Consider the following 20,476-nt stretch of genomic DNA (forward strand, 5'->3'; position numbering starts at 1 on the left):
GGAGTGGGCATGCTGTATCGTGGTAATTCTGTTTTGCTTCTTGAGGAACTTCCTTCCGTTTGGTTACACCATTCTTACATTCCCTCCAAGAGTCCTCAAGGGTTCTGATTACTTCACACCCTCACCCACGCTTGGCGCTTCCTGGGCTGGTGGCATGCGGCCACCCTCGGGGGTCACCCACTGGGCCCTCACCCTGCGCTTGGAGCGGGGTGTTCAGAGAAGGCCACACAGCAGCAGCCCCCACATCTGCTACTGTCACAAGAGGTCGAACAGCCGTGCCAGGAAACTGGTCTGGTCTGGCAGAGAGGCTGGCCCTGAGCGACACCAGCTGTCCCCTGACCCCACGAGACTTGTGGGCTTGGTGTGGAGCAAAGGAGAAAAGTAGGGGAGACTTAAACATGCAGATCTGGAACTCAGCAAGGAGTAGGTTCAGGACCCCGTGGGGACAAGAACTGGAGGGGTGGGAGGTGAGGGGTGTGAGGGGTGACCAAGTGGGATGTTGATACGTGCAGGTCACCAGCGATTGCGAGCGGTCCTGCGGGAATGGTGGCAACAAAAGCCTCCAGCCACAACTTCAGGGCGTGACTTTTCCAATGCACGTCAAGTCAGAGGAATTTTGCTTCATCTCCCCCTGCATGAGGGTAACAGCCCTTTAGGCCACTGGGAAACAAAAAAGTCCCCAGAGTTCGAATTTGAGTAAAATCTGCTTAAGCTAGGACCCAAAATAATCTGCTGCCTCAAACTGGAACCAACTGAACAATAGACAGAAACAATGCCTCACCGTCCAGACACATTGCAGTACCTGGTTTTACGGCGGAGAGCTGTTCAAGTCGGCTCTCTTGGTGAAAACACCGCGGACTTAGAGACATTCCTTTCCAAGCCACGAATCCCAAGGCTCGGGGCTTGTTCTGGACGGATCTGGGGGAGGAAGGAAGACGGGCAGATCTCAACTCGCGGCTGAAACGCACCGCGGTCTATGGAAGCTGAATCTGTGTTTACCCGCGTAACTCATTCATTTACTCAACAGATATTGAGGGCTTCTTCCTACGCGCCAGGCAGCACTCTAAGACAAGAGAAAATATGGCTGGGCTTTGGGGTTCCTCCAAGCCTGCTTCTTCTTGTCCCCAAACACTATCAGAGCCTGGGGAGGAAGGCACCCTCAACCACCAGAGGCCGTAAGGGCTCCATCACTGCCTCCTTGCCTTCCCTGGGCTGGGTTGGGGGCTACCTGCCTGCTCACCTCAACCTCCTGACCTTCCCCATTAAGTCCCAAGAGCCAGCTCCCCCTGCCCCATAAAAAAACCTCCAGGAGTGTGAGGTTGGTAGCAACCTGGAAGCTGAGGGACATTTCCCCCGAGCTCCACCCCTGGGGAATAAATGTTTACTCTGGGCGGAGGATAAGAAGGGAAAGGAAGATGTCGCAACCCACTCCACCCACGTCAGCAGCGTCCTCTGAGCGATGAGGTGGAGGACAGGGGCCAACGCGGGAAAGCCTGACGTGGAGCCTGCCCTCCTCGTCAGTTCTGACTCAGGCCACCGAGCTTCCCCATCTGCCCGTAGGAGGTGGGGCAAGGAACCCACGTGCAGGTCTTCCGCCCCTGACTTCACTTGAAAACGAACCTGAAACTAAAGCAGGGTCAGATTTCCCAGCTTGAAGTCCCAGATGAGTCACTGCTAAGAGCAACTGCGGTGGCTGAGAAGTGGCACCAGAGAGGCAGGCGTCAGACAAGCGCAGAGGAGGCTGACAGGTGAGGATGGGAGCCGGGGTGGCGGCTTCAAGGCACGCCTGGGGGTGGCAGGCCAGGGCAGGTGTCTCCTGGTCCTGAGGCTGCCAAGCAGGACCAGAGGCCCCGGGACCGCCAGGCTGGGAAGCCGGCAGGGTGGCAGGAAGCCAATTTCCTTTTGCCAGGTGGCGTTGTGATAAGGACAGGGCGGAGGGTGCAGGCTGGCTGGGTGGCGGCGGAGGACGCCTGGGGCCTCGGATAGCCCTCGAATGATGCCCTTCCTGCCGCCCGTTCTCCAGCGCAGCTCAGTGTCCCTGCAAGCATGGCAAGCAGCCTGGAGGCGGTGGCCATGGACTGCGAGATGGTGGGGCTGGGGCCCCTCCGGGAGAGCGGCCTGGCTCGGTGCAGCCTCGTGGACTTCCACGGCTCGGTGCTCTATGACAAGTTCATCCGGCCCGAGGGGGAGATCACCGATTACAGAACCCTGGTCAGCGGGGTCACGCCCCAGCACATGGAGAAGGCCACACCCTTCGCAGTGGCCAGGCGGGAGGTGAGTGAGGGGCCATGTGCCAGACGCGCCAAGGGGGGGCTGCGGACACACCCCCGACACACACACTTCCCTGGCGCCTTCCCCAAGGACCAGATCCATGACCTGTGTCCCTGCGGCGTGAGAGACCCTGCCACCCCTGCGTGGGGAGCACCGGGGTGTGGAGAGACTGGTTGGCGTCTCCGCCACAGCCCTGAGAAGGAAGGCTTCCTGCCCCCCCGACAGCCTTCAGGGCTTCTGGTCCCCCTGGCGTTCCCCACACCGATTTGGGGGCCGGACTCCCCACTCTTTCCTCTGCGCCAGGCTGCCCCTGGTGAGCCCTGTGCGGAAGTGGGGCGCGGGGTCCTGCGCAGAGGTCCTCACTGGCCGGGTCCTTGGCAGGGGTCCGGAGACCCAGGCAGAGCCCTCTGGGCCGCGGGAAGCGCGCCTGCGACGCCCCCACCCCTCCCTCGGCCTGTTGTGGTTGCTTCTCCGGGGTTAACTTTCCGTTTCTCTGAATTACCCCATACAAAGCTCACTCAACCGCTCTAAAGGTGCCCCCCCAGGTGAGTCACTTCCGGGAAGCTTTAGAAGGGCAAGCGCACTCATTGGTCTCCGCCCCGCGGGGCGTGGGGAAGTCCAAACACAACAGAGGAAACTGAGGTTTGTCTGAACTTCTCACTCGCTCGCTCACGCGTGCCGGGCTCCGGGCGCTGCGGATAAAACCGCAGCAAGAGCTGCTGTCGCCCGAGCCCGGGCCGGGTGCCGCCCTCACACTCCGCCTTCAGGCTCATTCCTGCCTCGGCAAACAGCCGGCCGGGAGGGCTCTCGGGAGCGGACTCGGGTTCGAATCCCGGCTGCTTCCTTACCAGCGAACCGAGCCTCCCGGTACCGTGTCCACACCCAGAGAAGAACCACGGGGATGATCCCCGTGATTTCACAGGATTCTTGCGAGGCTTGAGAAAGGGCCAGGCGACAGAGGAGGGAACTGAGGCTGGCCTGAACCACGCGTATTTATCTGTTGGCTCCGTGCCACACACTGGGTGGCGGAAACAGCAGAGGCGTAGGGTCTCACGGCCGCTGGAGGCTACAAGCCCAAGGTCAAGGCGCTGGCAGGGAGAGCTCCCCCTGAGGGCCGCGGGGGAGAATCTGTCTCTGGGTCTCTCCCCCAGTTTCTGGAGGTTCGCTGGCAACCTGGGGTGTTCCTTGGCTTATAGATATGCCACCTCCGTCTCTGCCTGCGTGTCCATGTGGCGTTCTGCCTGTGTGTGTCTCTGTACCCAAAGTTCCCCTCTTTATAAAAACACCTGTCATTTGGATTGGGGGCTTCCCCCTAATTACCTCAGCAAAGGCCTTTATTCCAAATAAATCACATTTTGAGGAACTAGGGATTCCAACGAATGAATGTGGCCGGGCCGGGGGTTGCATAGTTCAGCCCATAACACTAGATAGCTTTGTACAGATTCAGAAAACAGCAGGGGGAGGGCAGGGCACGTCTCAAAACTTAAGGCTCAAACCTCTAGAGCTGTGGGTTCAACAGGTACCACCAGCCACACGTGGCCGGGGAGCCCCTGGGAAGCAGTGGGTCTGAACAGCAAAGCGCTGTAGGTGTAAAACACACATTGGATTTCAAAGACTAATATATATTTTTTAAAAATCATAAGCTATGGCTAGTGTTGCTCAGTGGGTTGAAGCGTCATCCCATAACCAAAGGGTTGTTTGTGGGTTTGGTCTCCTGTCGGGGTACATACCCAGGTTTCAGGTCCTGTCCCTGGTCCAGGTGTGTGGGGGAGGCAGCCAATCAGTGCTTCTCTCTCGCATCGATGTTTCTCTCTCTCCCTCCGTCTCTCTCTAAAAGCAATGAAAAAAAAATGTCTTCAGGTGAGACTAAAAAAGAAAAAAAAAATTTTTTAAATCATACAATCCCTCGATCATTTTTCATATCAATGACATGTTGAAATGCTAATATTTTGCATATATTAGGTGAAATAAAACATATTAAAACTAATCTGACCTATTGCTTTTTACCTTTTTAAATATGGCCATAAGATGATTTAAAATTATGTAGGTGGCCCCTGTCCCATTTTTACTGGACAGCGCTGACCTGGAGGTACTAAGAGGGAGCCAGGGAGCCCCAGGGAGGGGGGCCCAGCACATCACGGTGGTTCTGGAAAGACCCCATGAGGCTGGGGGGTAGTTGCAAGGGGTGGGAGGAGTCTGCGTATGCAACTGAGTGGAGCCATAGGGAGCCACTGAAGATTCTTGAGCGAGAGCAGGGCAGGATCAAAGCCAGTTTCATGAAGACGACAGTGGTGGGGTGGGGGCCGGTGCCGTGAAGGGAGATGGGACAGCCGGGAGAAGCGTTAGAGCCCCTAGGGTGCAGCTGCAGGGCCTGAAGCATCGGCAGGAGGGAATCAGACAGAGGACTGGAAAGAAGGCAATGTTGGGACGAAGGAGCCAGGAGAACAGCGTAAAGGAGGGGAGGCCCAGGGACACTGGGAGGCGCTCTGCACACGCAGACCCCCTCTGAGCAAGCAGCTGGGACGGCAGGACCCCATCCTTCCCCCTCTTCTGCAGCCTCCCTCCCATTCAGAGTGGCAGAAAGGGCAGAGAGCGCCGGGACAGGGGGACAGGAGGCAGCAGAAAACGCTTCTCATATCCTGGGTCTGGACCGTTATCCGGCAATTCCCTGGATGCCCTTGGCCTTCGCCTGGGAGTCGGGACACCTCGGTCCTCATCCAGACGAGGTGCAGAAACACCTTGGTTTCTCAGTTGGAGGTCATGCCAGGCCCAGTGCTTCTCAGGAGGGGCGTGAAGCCCTGACCAGAGTAAGGCCGGGATCTGAACACCCTGTGGGCTTTTGAACCGTTTCTGAGATTCACACTTCCTGCTCCGTCACGTACGGGTCCGTGACCTTGGCAAGTTGTGGGCCCTTCCTGGATCTGTCTTCTCACCAGGCCAAGGGGAGTGCCCATGCCCCCTCCCTTGTGCCATGTAGGCTGGAAGCAGTGATGGTCACTGATGTGCCCGTGGAGAGAGAAGGGCAGGGACCCACTTGAGTTCCCTCTCTAACTCCCCTCGAGACACTGGCCTGCATTTTCTGCCAGCTAGTCCCCATCTCTCCTACCCTGCTGCCAGAGAATCTTCCCCAGGCCTGGCTCAGACCACAGCCTCCCCGCCCTCTGTTCCAGCACCTTCTAGGGCTCCCCATGACCTCAGGTCCCCCCAGCCCAGCCTGTGTGGCCCTCCAAGCCCCCCACCCACGTACTTCTCCTGCCTCCTGCCTCAGCTTAGCCATCACCCACTCACCCCGCATCCCGGCCCCTAGAAATCCTGCCGAACTGGCAGGCCCAGGCCAGAGGAGGCCTTTAGGACGTCCCTCCCCACAAATCAGACTGTCAGCACCAGAAGGAACTTACAGGGAGAATGAGGTCCAGAGAGGCGCAGTGACTTGCCCGAGGACACACAGCAATCTGGGGAACAACTTAGAACTCAGATTCAGGGCTCTCTCCTGGCAGATTAAAAATCTTTTTCTTGGCTTTCTTTTGTATGTTTTTTGTTTTTTCCTAACAGTAATTTTTAATAGCTTGTAATGTAACCCACAATGGCAGCCCAGTCTGGGGTAGCAGCGATGGGGACTGGGAGGGACAATCACATTTTCAGTTTGCAAACAAGGAAGCTGGATCTTGGGAAACATCGCAGCATAGGAGGGAGACACAGACAGAGGGAGGTCACAGGAGCCTGTGAACAGGAGGCTATTTCATCTGTAACCAACACAGCAGCCCCTGCCCCGGGGGGACCCACCAGCGGACAGGTGTCTCTGGGGCTCGGCCAGGTGGAGGACAGCTTCAGCATCCAGGCTCCCCCAGGGTAAGCAGGCACAAGCTGGGGGCAGGGGACGGGAGGAAAGTGGGGGACCAGGACCCCTGCTGAAGATGACAGTAAGGGACCTAGGCATCCGCAAGGACTACATATATATATTTTTTAATCCTCACCTGAGGGCACGCTTATTGATTTTACAGAGGAAGGGAGGGAGAGAGAGAGGGAGAAGCAACGGTCGGCTGCTTCTTGCACGCCGCGACCAGTAACCCAGGCATGCGCCCCGATGGGGAACTGAACCTGCGACCTTTCAGTTTATGGGATGACGCTCCAACCAACTGAGCCACACAGGCCAGGGCCCCAAGGACAACAATCTTTAGAGTCCCTTACAGGCGCCTCTCCTGGCAGCCAGCAACGCATGAACAGGGACACGAACGGACGGGGGAGGGAGGGAGGGACGCGCGGTGGACACGGCCGCTTGGGGCTGCCCCACAGGCTTCCGTGCAGAGACGGCCACGTGCGTCCCATGCAGACGGCATCCTGGAACGCTGGCGAACGCCCCCGCCAGCTAATTCTGGTTCAGTAGATTCCGGAGTAGGGACCTACCTTCTGGACTGTTAACAAGGGCCCCGGGTGACTTTTTGGATGTGGGAAGTAGTTGGAAGTAGAGGGACACGCAGGGAAAGGACACAGGCGGACCCCTGGGCCTGTCAGGCCCCCGCTGCCCCCCGGCTCTGCGTCCCCTTTCTCTGTTGGTAACGAAAAGCCTTCCAGAAGCTGTGCTCTTGGTTCAAGAAACCTTCACCCAGTGCCAGCACAGGCTCCGCAGAGCTCTTGGCGCTGAGATTAATGATGCTAATCGAGTCCCTGGGTTCTCCGTAGGTGGTCATGGTCCCACTATAATAATAGGGACGGGCCTGGCAGATGCAGACACTGCCTCAGCTGTCAACTCGCCAGCTGTGTGACCTGGGCAAGCCTCTCACCCTCTCTGATCCCGGGCCCCATCCTCTGAGAAATGGAACTAGGAGTATTTTTGTTGAGAGACCTCAGGAGGAGGGGAGGAAAGTACCTGGCGCAGCGCCAGGATGAGGAAGAAAGATCACGTTCCTTCCCCTGTTCCTTCTGCAGTTCTTCCCAGGAATCTAAGCCTCTCCGCCTGCGTCTGACACACCTGACTCACGGCACTGACTCAGGGCAGGCCCCACAGTCAGAGGCCCCGCTGGCTGGTGCCTCAGCAGGGACCCCCTCCCCTCCCCATTCCTGCCTCAGGAAGCCAGCGAAGGCCCCAGCTGCTCACGGGCCACGAGCCTCACCTCTCCAGGCCCTCATCCCAATGGGGCATCGACGCCCACAGCCCCGGCCGCCCTTCCCTGGCCATGCCCCGGACCCTTGTCCCGAGGGGCTGTTGGCATCTCTCTGCTAAGTCGACGACCCTTCACCTTCTCTTGCTTCCCCTTCCTTCCTCTGCATGCCCACCCCCCCCCCATTATATTTGTCTCATGATGAGTCTTGTGGTACTAAATGCTGCCCCCAGGGGCCCTCAGGCGCAGGAAATGATGAATTTCCCAGCAATCCACCCCACAATCACTTGGGATGACTCGCCCTCTTCCATCTGGGACCGAGACGGCCATCTCTGGAGTGGCAGACAGGTCCCCCGGGGCCGTGTGTGAGTGGGCCTGAGCCAGCTCCTAGCCGAGGAAAATGGGCCACACTGTTTGCACACATAAAGCAGGTCAGCACGCCCCGCGCCCCTTCCTCGCACTCGGGACTTTGAGGTCGTGTGCCCTGAGCCCTCAGGGGGACCCCACCCCACCACTGCCTGTTAGAAATCCAGAATCCAGAATCCGAATCCAGATTTCAGTGAGACACCCCAGGTGGGTCCCAAGCCCCAGCACAGGTTCCGTCCAGAGCAGGTCCCGACAAAACCACAAGAGCAGCGGCGCAGGCTAGTGACATGGCCCGTTGGTGGTGGACGGACAGACCCCACCCCCAGTGCGTCGACGGGGGACGGTGGACAATCTCAGCTTTCTCTGATGGTCCTCTGGTCTCCAAAGGCCCCACGCAGAGTCCAGGGAGGCACTAGTGGCAGGTGGGAACTCCTTCCTGGGGCACAGACAGGGCCCTAGCAGGGAGGGTCGCAGGCTGTTCGCGAGCTTCCAGAGCTGGGCCCAAGGGAGCCCCAAGCTGCCCCAAGTGTATTTCCGGCCCCCCGACCCATCCCCTCTAACGGCAGCCAGCGGAGGGAAAGGAAGCGGACTGGACTATGGGGGCAGAGGCAGGCTCTCTGTAGGGGCCACCCGCCATGGGAGAGGAGGCAGGCAGAGGCAAGAGGGGAGGCTTGGGCGCACGTGCGGGCACCGTGCTGAGGGCTGCGGGTGCTCTCAGGGTTGTTCCTTGCAGTTTGGCCACGATGCTGGCGGAGGCCCAGAGCGGGCCTTGTTTCTACAGAGCGTGGTGGTGGCTTTGAAGGCCACGTCTGCCATAAGCTATGTGACTGTCCTGCTTATCTGATGGCGCTGAGCTCAGAGAGGGACAGGGCTCTGCCTAAGGTCACACAGCGCGTCAAGGAGGGGCTGCTCCCCGCCAGCTCACGACAGCACCAAGTGGCCCCAGGCCCACCCGGAGGGCCTGGGTGACATGTGGGTGCGTGTCTTCCTGGCCAGATCCTGCAGCTCCTGAAAGGCAAGCTGGTGGTGGGTCACGACCTGAAGCACGATTTCAACGCTCTGAAAGAGAACATGGGCAACTACGTCATCTACGACACGGCCAAGGACATGGTGCTGTGGGCCAAAGCCAACGTCCTGCACTGCCGGCGCGTCTCCCTGCGCGTGCTCTGTGAGCGCCTCCTCGGGAAGAGCATCCAGGTGAGGACCCCCCCTTCCCGGCGGCGGGCCCCAAGGCCGGCCCCGCACTGCCCATCGCCAGGAGGGTCTGCTCCAGGGGCCCGGCCCTTCCCTCCAAGACTCTAAACCCCACCCGTGGCAACAAAGCCCATAAATGGCCCCCGAGACGATCTGTCTCCCCCTCGTCCCGAGGGGCTGTGTACTTCTGAGAGGTCAGCAGATATTTATCGCGCACCCACACTGGGCCGCGCGGGACGCGGTGCAGGGGACACGGGCTGAGCAAGGCCCTGGCCATGAGGAGCCCTGGGGTCAATGGCCGGTGATCCCTAACCGGAAAATGAGCACAAGCTGTGGGCAGTGTCCCACGGAGGGAAGGGCAGGTGTCCTGGGAGCAGGGACGACAGGTGGGTGGCCAACTGGGACACCAGATCTGGGTGGAGTTTGAACCATGACCGTTCATGGAGGAGGGTAGGAGTCAGGGCGGGAGGGGACAGCTGAGCCCCAGCCTGCTTGGCTGGGGAGCGGGATCATGCAGGAAGCAGGACATAGGCCTGAGTCTGGGCCCGTCCGCCCGTCTTGAGGGACACAGGATAAGGGACAGAAAGGCCAGCACATTGATTCATTGAATAACAAGCACTTTCTCAACTAGCCGAGCAAGTGGCAGTTTAGAAACATCTTTGTAACATACTCCTCAGTGCCCAGGAGCACCCTGTTGCACTGCTCCGGCCCCTCTGTGTCCGACCGCAAGTCTGCAGCGGCCCCAGCAGCCCTGAGGACCCAGCCATGTCTGGGCCTGAGTGGCTAATGGGTGAAGCCGGTCCTGCTCCAGCCACAGACCCACCCGGGGACCCTGGAGGTCGCGGTGTGAGCAGGGAAGGGCGGGTCACCCGAGGGCTCAGCACCCGGCCCGTCCCCAAGTCCCCGCTCTGTTCGTGTGTCTGCAGAACAGCATTTCTGGACACAGCTCAGTGGAGGACGCCAGAGCAACCATGGAGCTCTATAGAATGTCCCGGAAAATCCAGCACCACTGAGGGCCGCCCACCTGGCCAAGTCAGCTCCGTGCAGCCCCTTCTCCCGGGGCCAAAGGTCTTCCTCTCCTAAGGACAGCGACTCCCTCGCTTTTGGAAAATGCATCTTTAGCAGTAAAATGCCTCTATATTTTCTCTATGCCACGTGGCTCTTCTTCTTGTCTTTCCCCTTCTTCTCTGAGCCGGGGAACGGTGGATGGGACCCAGTCCGCACGATGCGGAGAGGGCAACGGACCCTCGAGTCGGGGTGTGGGGGACAACGGTCAGTTTCCTTCATATGTTGGATATCGTGGGTCACGTGATTTTGTCAGCGACCCCTGCTACTCGCTCCCTTTGCCAGTGGCTTCCATGCCCAGCACGGGTGGCATTACTTCCCGGGGGTGTCACCCGGCTCAAAGGCCCATCCATCCCATCTTGGAACTGGGGTCACCGCAATGGTGAGATCCAAAGCCAAGTCACCGGAAGCTGACCCGCCACACGTCAGGCCTCCTCCTAGTCGTAAAGGAAGGCAGCAGAGCCGGTGGCCTCTGGAGTCCCCGCGGACCAGGGCAGAGTCCTGCTTCTGCTGTTTGGTAGCTGTGGGGGGGTGGGGCGGAGGGGGGGCAAGTTACTTCACCTCCCCGTGCCTCAGTGTCTCCATCTGTAAAATGGGGACTTATAACATCACCGCACCTGTCAGAGCGCAAGCACCCGCCCAATGCCAATAACTGGCGGTGAGTCTCGGGAGTGCCTGAGGACCCAGGGGACCCCTGCAAGAGCTGCTGCCCACCACTGTGGGGCTGGGTCCCCTGAAAGAAGGGAACGCAATGTGCGGGGGAAAGGGTCCAGCCTGGGGCGGCGACTGGTCATTAGAATCAGCTACTGAGTTGTTATTTCAGTCCGTGCCTGGGTCCCATGGTAGGTCCACTGCCAACAGAACCACTGTTTTTTTTTCTCTTAGTTTGATACACCTCAGGTGCTTTCAGAGAAGCCCAAGCACAGGGCTCTCACACCTGGCCATGCACCAGCATCGCCTGGGGGGTGCTGGGCTCACCCCCAGAGTGTCTGCTTCAGCAGGTCTGGCCTGGAGTCCCAGACTCTGAGTTCCTACCAAGTTCCCTGCTGATGCGGATACTGCTGGCCCTGGCCCAGGCTTCAGGAAGCACCGCCTAAGCGTCAGGCGGTTGTAATGTGCAGTCAGAGCTCAGTGTCTGCGTCCTAGGGCTGAGAGCCACCAGGCTGGCTCCTGTCCCTGGTCCAGCTCCGCCCCCTGCCAACCCCCTTGGCTGCCCGTCATGCAGAGAGAGGGTCGCAGCCCTGTCTTAAATAACCCCACTGCACAGATGAGGGACTCGGGGTAAGACTGAGGACGCAGGGATTCAAACCAAGACCCGCCGGACCCCAAGCCCGAGGGCTTGTCACTCTAACTGCTTTGCAACGTTTGCACCCTCACCTCTGGGAACCTGGAGGGCTCCCTCCCGCGCGTGGGAGGGTGGGGAGGTGCAGCCTGCCCGCTCAGGGCTCTCTGCTGCCGTCTGCTGTTGGGTGGTTTTTACGAACCTTCTAAGCGGCTGCCTGGTCTGCCCGGGACTGGCCACCAGGCGGCGCCCTTGGACTGTCTATCGGCCAGGCTGCCTGCGCGTCTGAGCCAGAATCGGGAACCCCAGCTGAGGCCTGGGGGATGTGTCTGCAAAAGTGAGCCCAGGGGCTGCCCCTCTCAGCGGCCCTCACTCTGCGCAGAGGATGAGCAGGCGCCGGGGCAGCGATGCAACCTGGCCTGGACGGTAACCCCAGGCTGTGCGACTCCCACAAAGTTTTTTCCACGGCCCCAGGCTTCCCCCACGTCCTCCCCGTCCAGCCCCTTCTCTGCCCACTTTCCCAAGCCCCGTCCTCAATGGATTCTTAACAGACGGAGATGAGGTGGGACGAACACCAGGGCCCCATAGACAGGGAAGAGCAACGTCCCCCTGTCCAGGGCTGGCTTTGGAAAGGCCTGTATGGTCCAGTGGCTGTGGCAGAAGGGACGAAGGCACCAGGGCGGGATCACGGCTGCCACCTAACTCCGAAGGCACCAAGGAGAATTGGGGTCAGGGTGGGGCACTGGAAATGACAGCCTAAAAATGGCCCAGCCCCACTGAGCACACCTGAGTCAACCTCTGACTCAGGCCAGTTTGCTGCCCACGGAGTGACAGGGTTGGACACGTCACCGGCTCCGCTCCATCCCTTGGGTACCAGCCCGGCCTGAATGGAGGAAAGTCTTCTGTTCGGGGACAGGACTCTCCACCCTGACCTGCGCATCCCGGGCCCCGTTCCCCACTGTCCCCTGCCCCATCTGAAGGCCAGGCCGCTGTCCCCAAAGGGAGGAGCCAGTCCCGCCTGGTGCCCAGAGCAGTAACGAACGCTGCCCGCTTCCTGCCCGCAGTGTTTCGGGCTGGGCCAGGCTCCACGGCCAGGAGGGTTCCTCACTCACGGAACAATTTCTCCTCTATATGGAAAGAACATATGCTTTTCCTGCCGGGGGAAGAGAGGGTTTTGAGTCACTTTGCCGAGACGTGGAGGGGAAGGCAAACACTGGCTGGGCCCCAGCACCCTGGTCTCCCACGAGGGGCGGCGTGAGTCGTGGCAGAACCGCAGCCCCTGCTCAGGACCTTGGCTCTGGGACACAGAGCTGGTCCCTTGCTCGGGCCTGGATGTCCTCATAGCTTCATTTCCTGGTTCCATCCCCCCGTGTTGAGGGCCCACAACCTCGAAGGCTTAAAACAGCAGAAATTAATGTTCTTGCAGTTCTGGAAGGAACAGATTAGCCCCTTATCTCAGGATCTTTCACTTAATCCCAGCCCCAGAGGCCTCTTCCCCGTGTAAGGTCACACCCACAGGCCACGGGAATTTGACCTGGGTATGTTTGGGGGGGAATATTTCTCAGGGGGAAAGATTGGATTTAAGGAAATAGGAATTTGGGGGCTATTTCCCTGGGGAAATTCAGAAAGGAACCAACAACAGCAGAAAAGGGATTGCTGAATAACAATGAAACTGACCCAAATCAACCAGCATAAATTTCGGGTGTGGGACTTTTCTACAAAGCGGATAGGCCTCGTGTTGTGCCTAACCCTAACCCGTCACACGAGGCCGCTGTGGTGTCAGGATGATGAAATGACCTCAGACGTGACCCAGGGATCCTCCAACATTCCCCTAAGGGCAGAAGGGATGGAATAGATGCCGGCCTCCGGCTGCCAGCTCACATTCTAATCACTCAGCAGTACCTGTTCTCATCGGGGACCGAAAGAGTCAAAAGCCCTACTTAGTGGATCTATATTCTCAGGGTTATCTTGGAAGCCTCATGCTTTACCAGGAAGTGAGGACGGATTTTTGCCTTCTATTTTATAACGGGACCGTAAGAGTACACCCATAACATATCCGGGCTTGTTTCAATACAGAAGCAATGGCTTCCAGCCCTGTTTGCTGGAAGATACCGAAGACGGTCTTTACGTACCTGCATTGAAGCAAGTTTTCGTTGACACTAAGAGGAAAGCTTAAACTAAGTTTGTGGGAGGGGAGAAGAGAGAGCTGGGGAGCCGGGCCCCATGGCAGCGGGGCAGACAGTGAGAGAGGTGATAGGAGGACCCAGGGCCCTGCCAGCCTCTGGCCACGGTCCAGAAACAGGACCCTCTGGAAGTCCCTCCATCTGCCTGAAACACCAGAAAGAACCACACGCTGTTTCTTTTAAGGGGTTTGTGCAAAGAGCGGTCACAGCCTGGCAACGAGAGCATGATCGGGGGACGGCGGTTCTGGGTTGAGGGGTAGCCGGTCGCTGGCTCGGCATGGACTTGGGCCTCTGCAGCCACCAGGCAGCCCCGGGGACGGTGTGCTGGGGGTGGCAGTGGGCAGCCAGGAGCCACGGGGCAGGCGGGCTGCCGCTGGGACAGGGGACTGATGTCCCTGGCAGTACTGTCTAGAGGGTGACATGGCCGTAAGTGTGTCAGGGCCCAAGGGAGGGTGAGAAGGAGGCCCAGAAGGGCCCCGCCCCCGCCGTGAGCAGCCTGGATGCCCAGATGGGTGGTTCTGGAGAGCTTTGCTGCCTAAGGAAACTCACTTGCCTTCCCGGACAAACCGCTGGAGTGATTTATGAAAAACAGATGCTGGTTGGAGTCCGGGTGAGGGGATGGGGTTGAAATGAGCTTTCTCCCCACCTCCCCAGCCCTGGTCAGAAGCAGACCCAGCCTGGCTACGGAAGAGGCCCTCAGCACAGCGCACGCATTTTATGAACTAAAAAAAGGGTCCACGAGGACGCAGGTGGCAGGGGGCAGTGGTTGGCATTAACAGTCCTAAGAGGTGACACACAAAGTGCCCACTGCATGGAGCCACTGCTCTTAACTCATTTGTTCCTCCCTGCAGTCCTGCGCACTCTGTCCTTGTCGTTCCCATTTTCACAGGCACAGAGAGGTTAAGGAACTAGCCCAAGGTCACGCAGACAGTAAGTGGCAGAGCTGGGATTTGAACCCAGGCACTTGGGTTCAGGATCTTCTTAAATCCTGCCTGGCATTGACCTTGGACCTGATATCCGGGAGGGAGAAGGTAGCCAATATTTTTTACCTTCATTTTATCTTCAGAGGCATTATTATTGTCACCCCCGTTTTACAGACGATGAAGCTGAAGCTCAGACAGTACATTATGTAACTTGGTCAAGGTCACCTAGTCGCTCCACGAGAGAGGCTGGATTTGAACCCAAGTCTGCCTCACTGCAAAGCTCGGGACCTAACAGTCTCTCAGTAAACACGGAACCCCTTCCCTCTTCTCTGAGCCCAGGAGTCACCTCCTCTCCTCATGTTCATCCTGGTCTGGCTGCAGTGCCCCATCTCGGCCAGACCACTTACTGCTGGCCGGCCAGCCAGAAAAAGCCAGAGAGCACGGAGACCTCAGACAGGGGCTGATTGGAGCCTCACCGCCCTCCCCCCTGGCCCACCCACCTCCCTCCAGGGTCCCAGGACAGGAGCCAGCGGCACAGACAAGGGCCGCATAGATCGGCAGCCAGGTGCCCGCGGCCACAGCAGAGAAGGGCCCCTCTTCTCTCTGCTCAAAGGTGGATTGAGGAAGGTTGGCTCCATGATGTCTCCAAGAAGCTTGTCTAGAGCCAGAGAATGGGAACATCTGTGCCGTGGGCTCCGTTCTGGACGCGGCTCAGGCCGCAGTCTGGGGCTGGCGTCAGCTGGAGACAGCCCTGCGTGGAGGAGGCTCTGGCCAGCCGGCCCGCCCGTGGGGCCCTCTGGCTGGCCGGCCAATGAGGGCAGCCGCTGGCCTCCTCCCCGAGACAGGGAGCCCAGGCCAGGAAGGGGAGCAAGGAAAGGCCTGAGGCTTGGGGGCCGGTGGCCTTGTTTGTGCTGAAGAGCTGGAGAAGGCCTTGGCCACCCAGGGGGTGGGCCCAGGGGCCACGGCTCCCTGTCCCCAGACCGCTGGACCCACAACACCTCCCTTCTCCCTCTGCCTTTCAAGACAGGCACTTGTGGGCATCTCTCGGTTCCTCCACCAGCCTGCTCACCGTGGCCACAAGGGAATGTAGGCGTCATCTGGCCAATTCATTCTCCCCCTGGCTCTTTTCCCTCACTTGGTATATATTTTAAATTTAAATTTTATTTTCTTGGAAAGGTAATATGTTGACGTGGTTCGAAGTCAAGAGTCTATAGAAAGCTACCCATTGAGAACTCCTGTTTCTCCCTGTGGCTCCTTCCACCCTCGCCATTGCCCCCTCCTCCCTCCCCGGGACCAGGTCAACGGCCTCACTATGGTCACGTGCGTCTTTCCAGTGCCTCTTAAGGCAAACCAAGAACCTACAGATCGATTTAGCTTCATTTCTGCCACTTTTAATTGCACTGAAGGTAGCATACTACGCACCATTCTGTGTCTTACTGGCGTTGCTCAGTACGGCCTGGAGATATTTCCTTACTGTTATTTCTGAGAGCACCCTCCTTTTTCTCAGCTGTATAGTATTCCTCTTGTGCCTCTACTGTCGTTTACTAACCAGAATCCTAAAAATCAGCACAGGGATAGTTTCCAGCCTTTTAAATTTTATTTTCAACTGAGGTCTTGCGTGAGAGTGATTCATGCCAGGTTGCTCTGCTTGGACAAGTGGCAGGTGAGGCTAACATCCTACTTGTCACCTCTACCACCCCTGCCTGGCCTTGGAAAAACGTCTCCAGAACCCTCCGAATCCAGAGAACACAGCTGAAAACACCGCGATTTTAGCCCCATCTGCTTATTTAAAAAATGGGAAACTTTGGCTCAGAACAGGGACGAGACTGATCGGAGGTCACAAGTTATCTTGTGGCGGAACTGGCACTAGCACTGTTGCTGGTGCATCCCCAGGGTCCCCGACTAGGGAGGGCTCTGGGACCAGTGCACTGGAATCGGAGGCAGAGGCTACTGTGAACCCAGCCGTGGACCTCGCATTGGCCTCTCTCGCCTTCTGGGCTCCCCCTTCCTCATCCACGGCTCAGGGTCAGCCCCTGCGCACTCCCGGAGAAAGGGCTTAGAGCTCTCTGAGGACCGATGAGCTACCTCACAGAGAGAATCCGGGCAAGTCAAGAATGTAGAGGAAAAAGGAAGTCTGGGAGCCCTCAGCCTTGGGAGGCACATGTAAGCAATTTGTGTTTTTTAAAAGAATCACTGGAGAGTTTTACAACCAGTAAGTGACTGAGGAAACATGTTTTATGAAAGAGAAATATGTTTCCCGCCCAGCAAAGGTCAAGGGGAGGGAGGGTCTGCCTAATCAGGAAGGACGTAACCAATAAACAGGATCCCGGCAGGCGAAAAGGAAAACAGGCGGCATGAGGACAGAAGCTGAGGAAGTTCCATTGACATCTGAAAGGCTGGCTCTCCAAGGCTGACACAGTCCAGGCGGACGGGGAAAACGCGGGGTTTGGGGGAGCCAGGGGTCTCCGCCATCAGCTCCCCCCATCTTCTGGGGGAGGAAGCTGACTCGGCCGACCTGCCACACACAGGGCCCTTCTGGACAAATGGTCCATCTCCCCGTGGTCCAGCTGCACTATCTCAGTGATGAGCGGGTTATGCTCAGCAGGACGCTGTTCAACGTTTTCTTCTGAGCTCCGAAGTGAGGCGACTGGACCTGGCCTTGGGCAAATGACCCATAATCCCCATCAGACAGGGAGGGCTGGAGTGCCAGCCCTCATGAACCTCGAGGGCTCAGACAGCTGGCAATCCTTTTCCTAAACCACGGGGGATGGACTGAGAAGGAATTTCTCATTGTCCCGGGAGGCAAGGTCCCAGGGTTTCTTTCATTCAAGTTGATTGAGGAAAAGATAAGAATATGAGATGCCTTGCACCCAGGCTAGTGGAGTAAAACGCACACCTGCTTCTTAAGATTTGCCAGGCAAGGGGACCGTCTCCTGAGCCTCCCCTTCCTTCCACCTGCCCCTCCCGCAGCTCTGGCTCTGGTGACCGAAGGGATGCTGTGCTCTGAGGCTTTCTGGCTGGGGTGAGAGGGGAAGAAGGCTCGCCATGACTTCCTAGAAGCTGCTGCTTCTCTAGTTACTGTCGAAGACGTCTGATGTCAATACACATGTGGGTGGATGGACATCACACACACATACACACACACACATGCACAACAGCACGTGCACACTGGCACACACCTTTAGAGAGACATTCAGGTGTTGGTAGGTCCCCTTTAGGGGCTCAGGGACATCAGGGTGGGACCCAACTGCTGTGTCCCCGGGATGGGCCATCCCCTAGGCTGAGGCAGGGGAGGGGCTCACAGAGACGGGTGTCAGTGAGGATGGAGAGCCCATCTGCTGGGCAGCCTCTGAGCTCTAAGTAGATTTGAGGCAATCAGGGTCTATTGACCATGAATCAATAGCTCAGAAACTTGGCCCATGGCACCCTCCAGAGAGAGCCTCCCACCCCTCACCCTCGGCCTTATCATGTGTCTCATCTCAAACCTCACAGCAGGGTGTGGCCCCACCTCAAAGTCAGGAAGGTTCTGTTTGCCTTCTCTTCCAGTTGGTGTTCTGTTCTGCTCTGTTCTTGTGGCCCAATCCTGACTGTTTCCTCCCACCTTCTGCCGTTCATTACACGTGAGCTCGCGTGAGCAGGACGCCGCTTTCCAATCGGAAGTGCTTGCGCCTGGGTTTTTGGAGCATTCCTCCAGAATAACGACATTTACCACCTGCTGCAGGCCCCCCGGGCCACTGGCCTGTGGGACATTGATTTTGTTAATTTTTCAGGTTGGGAGCTGGACCTCAGAGATCATGTGCATTGGGGCCCAAACTCACAAGAAGAAAAGACCTGAGATTTTGATTTCTCTTGCAGAGGCTTAAAAAACATCCAAAACTCACAGGGAGGCTGATACGCTTCCTTGTCATTTTCTCCAGCTGAGAGACAGTCTCTCCTCATCGACCCTTGCTCTGAGCCAGCAGACCATGAGGTCCCAGTTTCACGGAAGTGTCTCAGGGTCAACTCCTTACCATGTGCCACCCTTGCCAGTGGGGCATAGGGGCTGCATCCATGCCACGCTCCATCCTTCCTTGTCCCTCCCCCCTGCCACTCAAGCAACAGTAATATCAACTCTGCCACTTAAGGTCCATGAAATCCTTGAGCAAATCATTTAATCCAAAAACTCCTTCCTCTCTTCTCTGCCTTGTTAAGCTTGAAGTCCAGTTCACCTCCTCCAGGAAGCCTTCCTATTGCTCCATCTCCTATTGCTCCCAGATTTGCCCTGCTGTGAAGCAGCAGGATGTGGGCAGGATACTGCCAGCTCCTGGGTCCTACCTAAAAAAACAAGTGAGCTGGGAAATAAAGGAGGGGCTGCAGGAGCAGCAGAAGGGGCCCAGCATGCACGGGCCTGACCGCCAGGGAAATGAGTTGGATTTTAGCTATAACTAAGGATGCTTCGCTGATGTTTTCCAAGGAGGGGCCGCTCAGCCAGATGCCCACTGTGGATCTATCACCTGGCTGCTAGGAGGACAATGGAATGAAGGCCACTCAAGAAGCTGGGTGGCAGTTTGGAGGCTAATCCATTCCACTGTCCAGGTGCGCGACGACGGGCCTTGAGTAAAGGCCGTCCAGGGGTGGAGGGTGGGGGCAGATTTATGAACTATTTAGGCAGCAAACACCTGACAAGTCTGCATGACATGGACGGGGACAAGAGTGCCAGACATGTGATGTTCCCAAGGGCAGATGTGACCTCGCCGCTCTGTCCCGCTCCACTCCCTTAACTATCTCAGACCCATCCCAGGTGCCCCCCCTCCCCCGCTACCAACTCCCCCACCCTCTGAACGCCGGCACACTGAGTGGGTGCCCAGGCTGGGGCTGCAGAGGGACAGCCTGAGTCTCCGCCTCCTGCGGTCTCCTTGAGGAGCCTCCCGAGTAAATGTATTCATGCTGCTGCGTGCTGCACCTGGATGCTCGGCTTGTATGTTTCAAGATGGTTTGCATTTTTCCAAAAAACTAAAATCCTCTGCCAGGCACGCCAATCCCAGTAAACGACCACACAGCGGAACGTGACAAGCGCCCCTTTCACGGGCCCCGACTGCCCTGAGCTGGCCCAGCCTGTGTTAGAAGGTCAGTGACAGGAAGCCTGGGTCTGCCCCAGGGGTTCCCCCTGCCCGGGGACAGGTACGCAAGAGGAGAACCTGTCCTGTCCTGATTCCCCCATGACATATTTTTTTTTAAAGGCACCCAAACAAGTATTTCTTTATGTCCATACAGAAACTTATTTTCACAGTATTATAACTGTACTTTATAATTCTGTCTTATTAAATGTTATAATCACTTATCCCTGTAGGCTGCCTACTTATTTTTTTTTTTCAAACCCATGTACTGAGGAGTCATTGACATGTAAAGAGCTGTGATATTGAATGTATACACATCGGCGAGTTCGGGGATAAGTCGTCGTCGGCAGAGTCCGTCTCGAGAGACGATGGTGTAGCTTCTTAAGAGTCCATCTGCACCGCCGAGAATGGCTGTGCAGTCCGACTCGAGAGTGACACGGTATCTGTCTCCTCCCGTGTTGAATCGACATCTTGTGATGACGCTGAAGCTACAGAGCCTGGGCAGGGTGATATGGAGGGTCTGCTGTTGCCCATGCAGCAGACCCCCCCTCTCTTCGCAGCTGAAGGGTCCAAGGGAAAGACGGAGTCAATACAGCTTGGCTTCAGGTGCGCCGCAGGAGTTGCCGGTGTTGACTACGACGTCAAACCGCCTTAGGGACTCCGGCTCCGGATTTTCTGTCGGGGTTTACTCCCTTAGCCTTTCCCCTGAAGAGGTATGCCGCAAGGCAGCGGAGGTTTTTTGGAGTCAGAGTTTTCCTTCTCTGATGTGCCCTGACTGGAAGATCGAACCAGCGACACTTAGCTCGCAGGCCGACGCTCAATCCACTGAGCCAAACCAGCCAGGGGGGACAGACCCGTGAAACCACCGCCACTGTCACGGCCACAGACACACCCGCCACCGTGAGAGTGTCCTCCATCCAGCCCCCTTGAGTATGATAATTGTTAGGATGTTGCATGGACGGAATCAGAACACGTCCTTCTCTCCATCATCACTGGT

At 57.6% G+C, this 20,476-nt stretch overlaps 1 protein-coding gene across 2 annotated transcripts; it reads left to right on the plus strand.

Annotated features, from left to right (window-relative positions):
• Positions 1-1,118: 1,118 nt before the first annotated feature.
• Positions 1,119-10,079, plus strand: ISG20 (interferon stimulated exonuclease gene 20). Of its 2 annotated transcripts, XM_090263766.1 has the most exons (4): positions 1,388-1,748; positions 2,024-2,274; positions 8,733-8,933; positions 9,857-10,079. In XM_090263766.1, exons 2-4 carry the CDS (start codon positions 2,047-2,049, stop codon positions 9,941-9,943), a joined length of 516 nt encoding a protein of 171 aa, XP_090119892.1. In that variant the 5' UTR covers positions 1,388-1,748; positions 2,024-2,046; the 3' UTR covers positions 9,944-10,079. The 2 variants fall into 2 exon arrangements, with proteins under 2 accessions (XP_090119891.1, XP_090119892.1); XM_090263765.1 differs by lacking the exon at positions 9,857-10,079 and having other exon boundaries at positions 1,119-1,748; positions 8,733-9,053.
• Positions 10,080-20,476: the final 10,397 nt, after the last annotated feature.

The sequence above is a fragment of the Furipterus horrens genome, unplaced genomic scaffold (assembly GCF_987537825.1).
Source record: "Furipterus horrens unplaced genomic scaffold, mFurHor1.1.pri manual_scaffold_16, whole genome shotgun sequence".
Taxonomy (NCBI): Eukaryota; Metazoa; Chordata; class Mammalia; order Chiroptera; family Furipteridae; genus Furipterus; species Furipterus horrens.

Coding starts and splice junctions, on each gene's coding strand:
- ISG20 (XM_090263765.1), top strand. CDS start 2,047: ATGGCAAGCAGCCTGGAGGCGGTGGCCATGGACTGCGAGATGGTGGGG. Junction 2,275..8,732: donor TCGCAGTGGCCAGGCGGGAG/GTGAGTGAGGGG, acceptor CTTCCTGGCCAG/ATCCTGCAGCTCCTGAAAGG.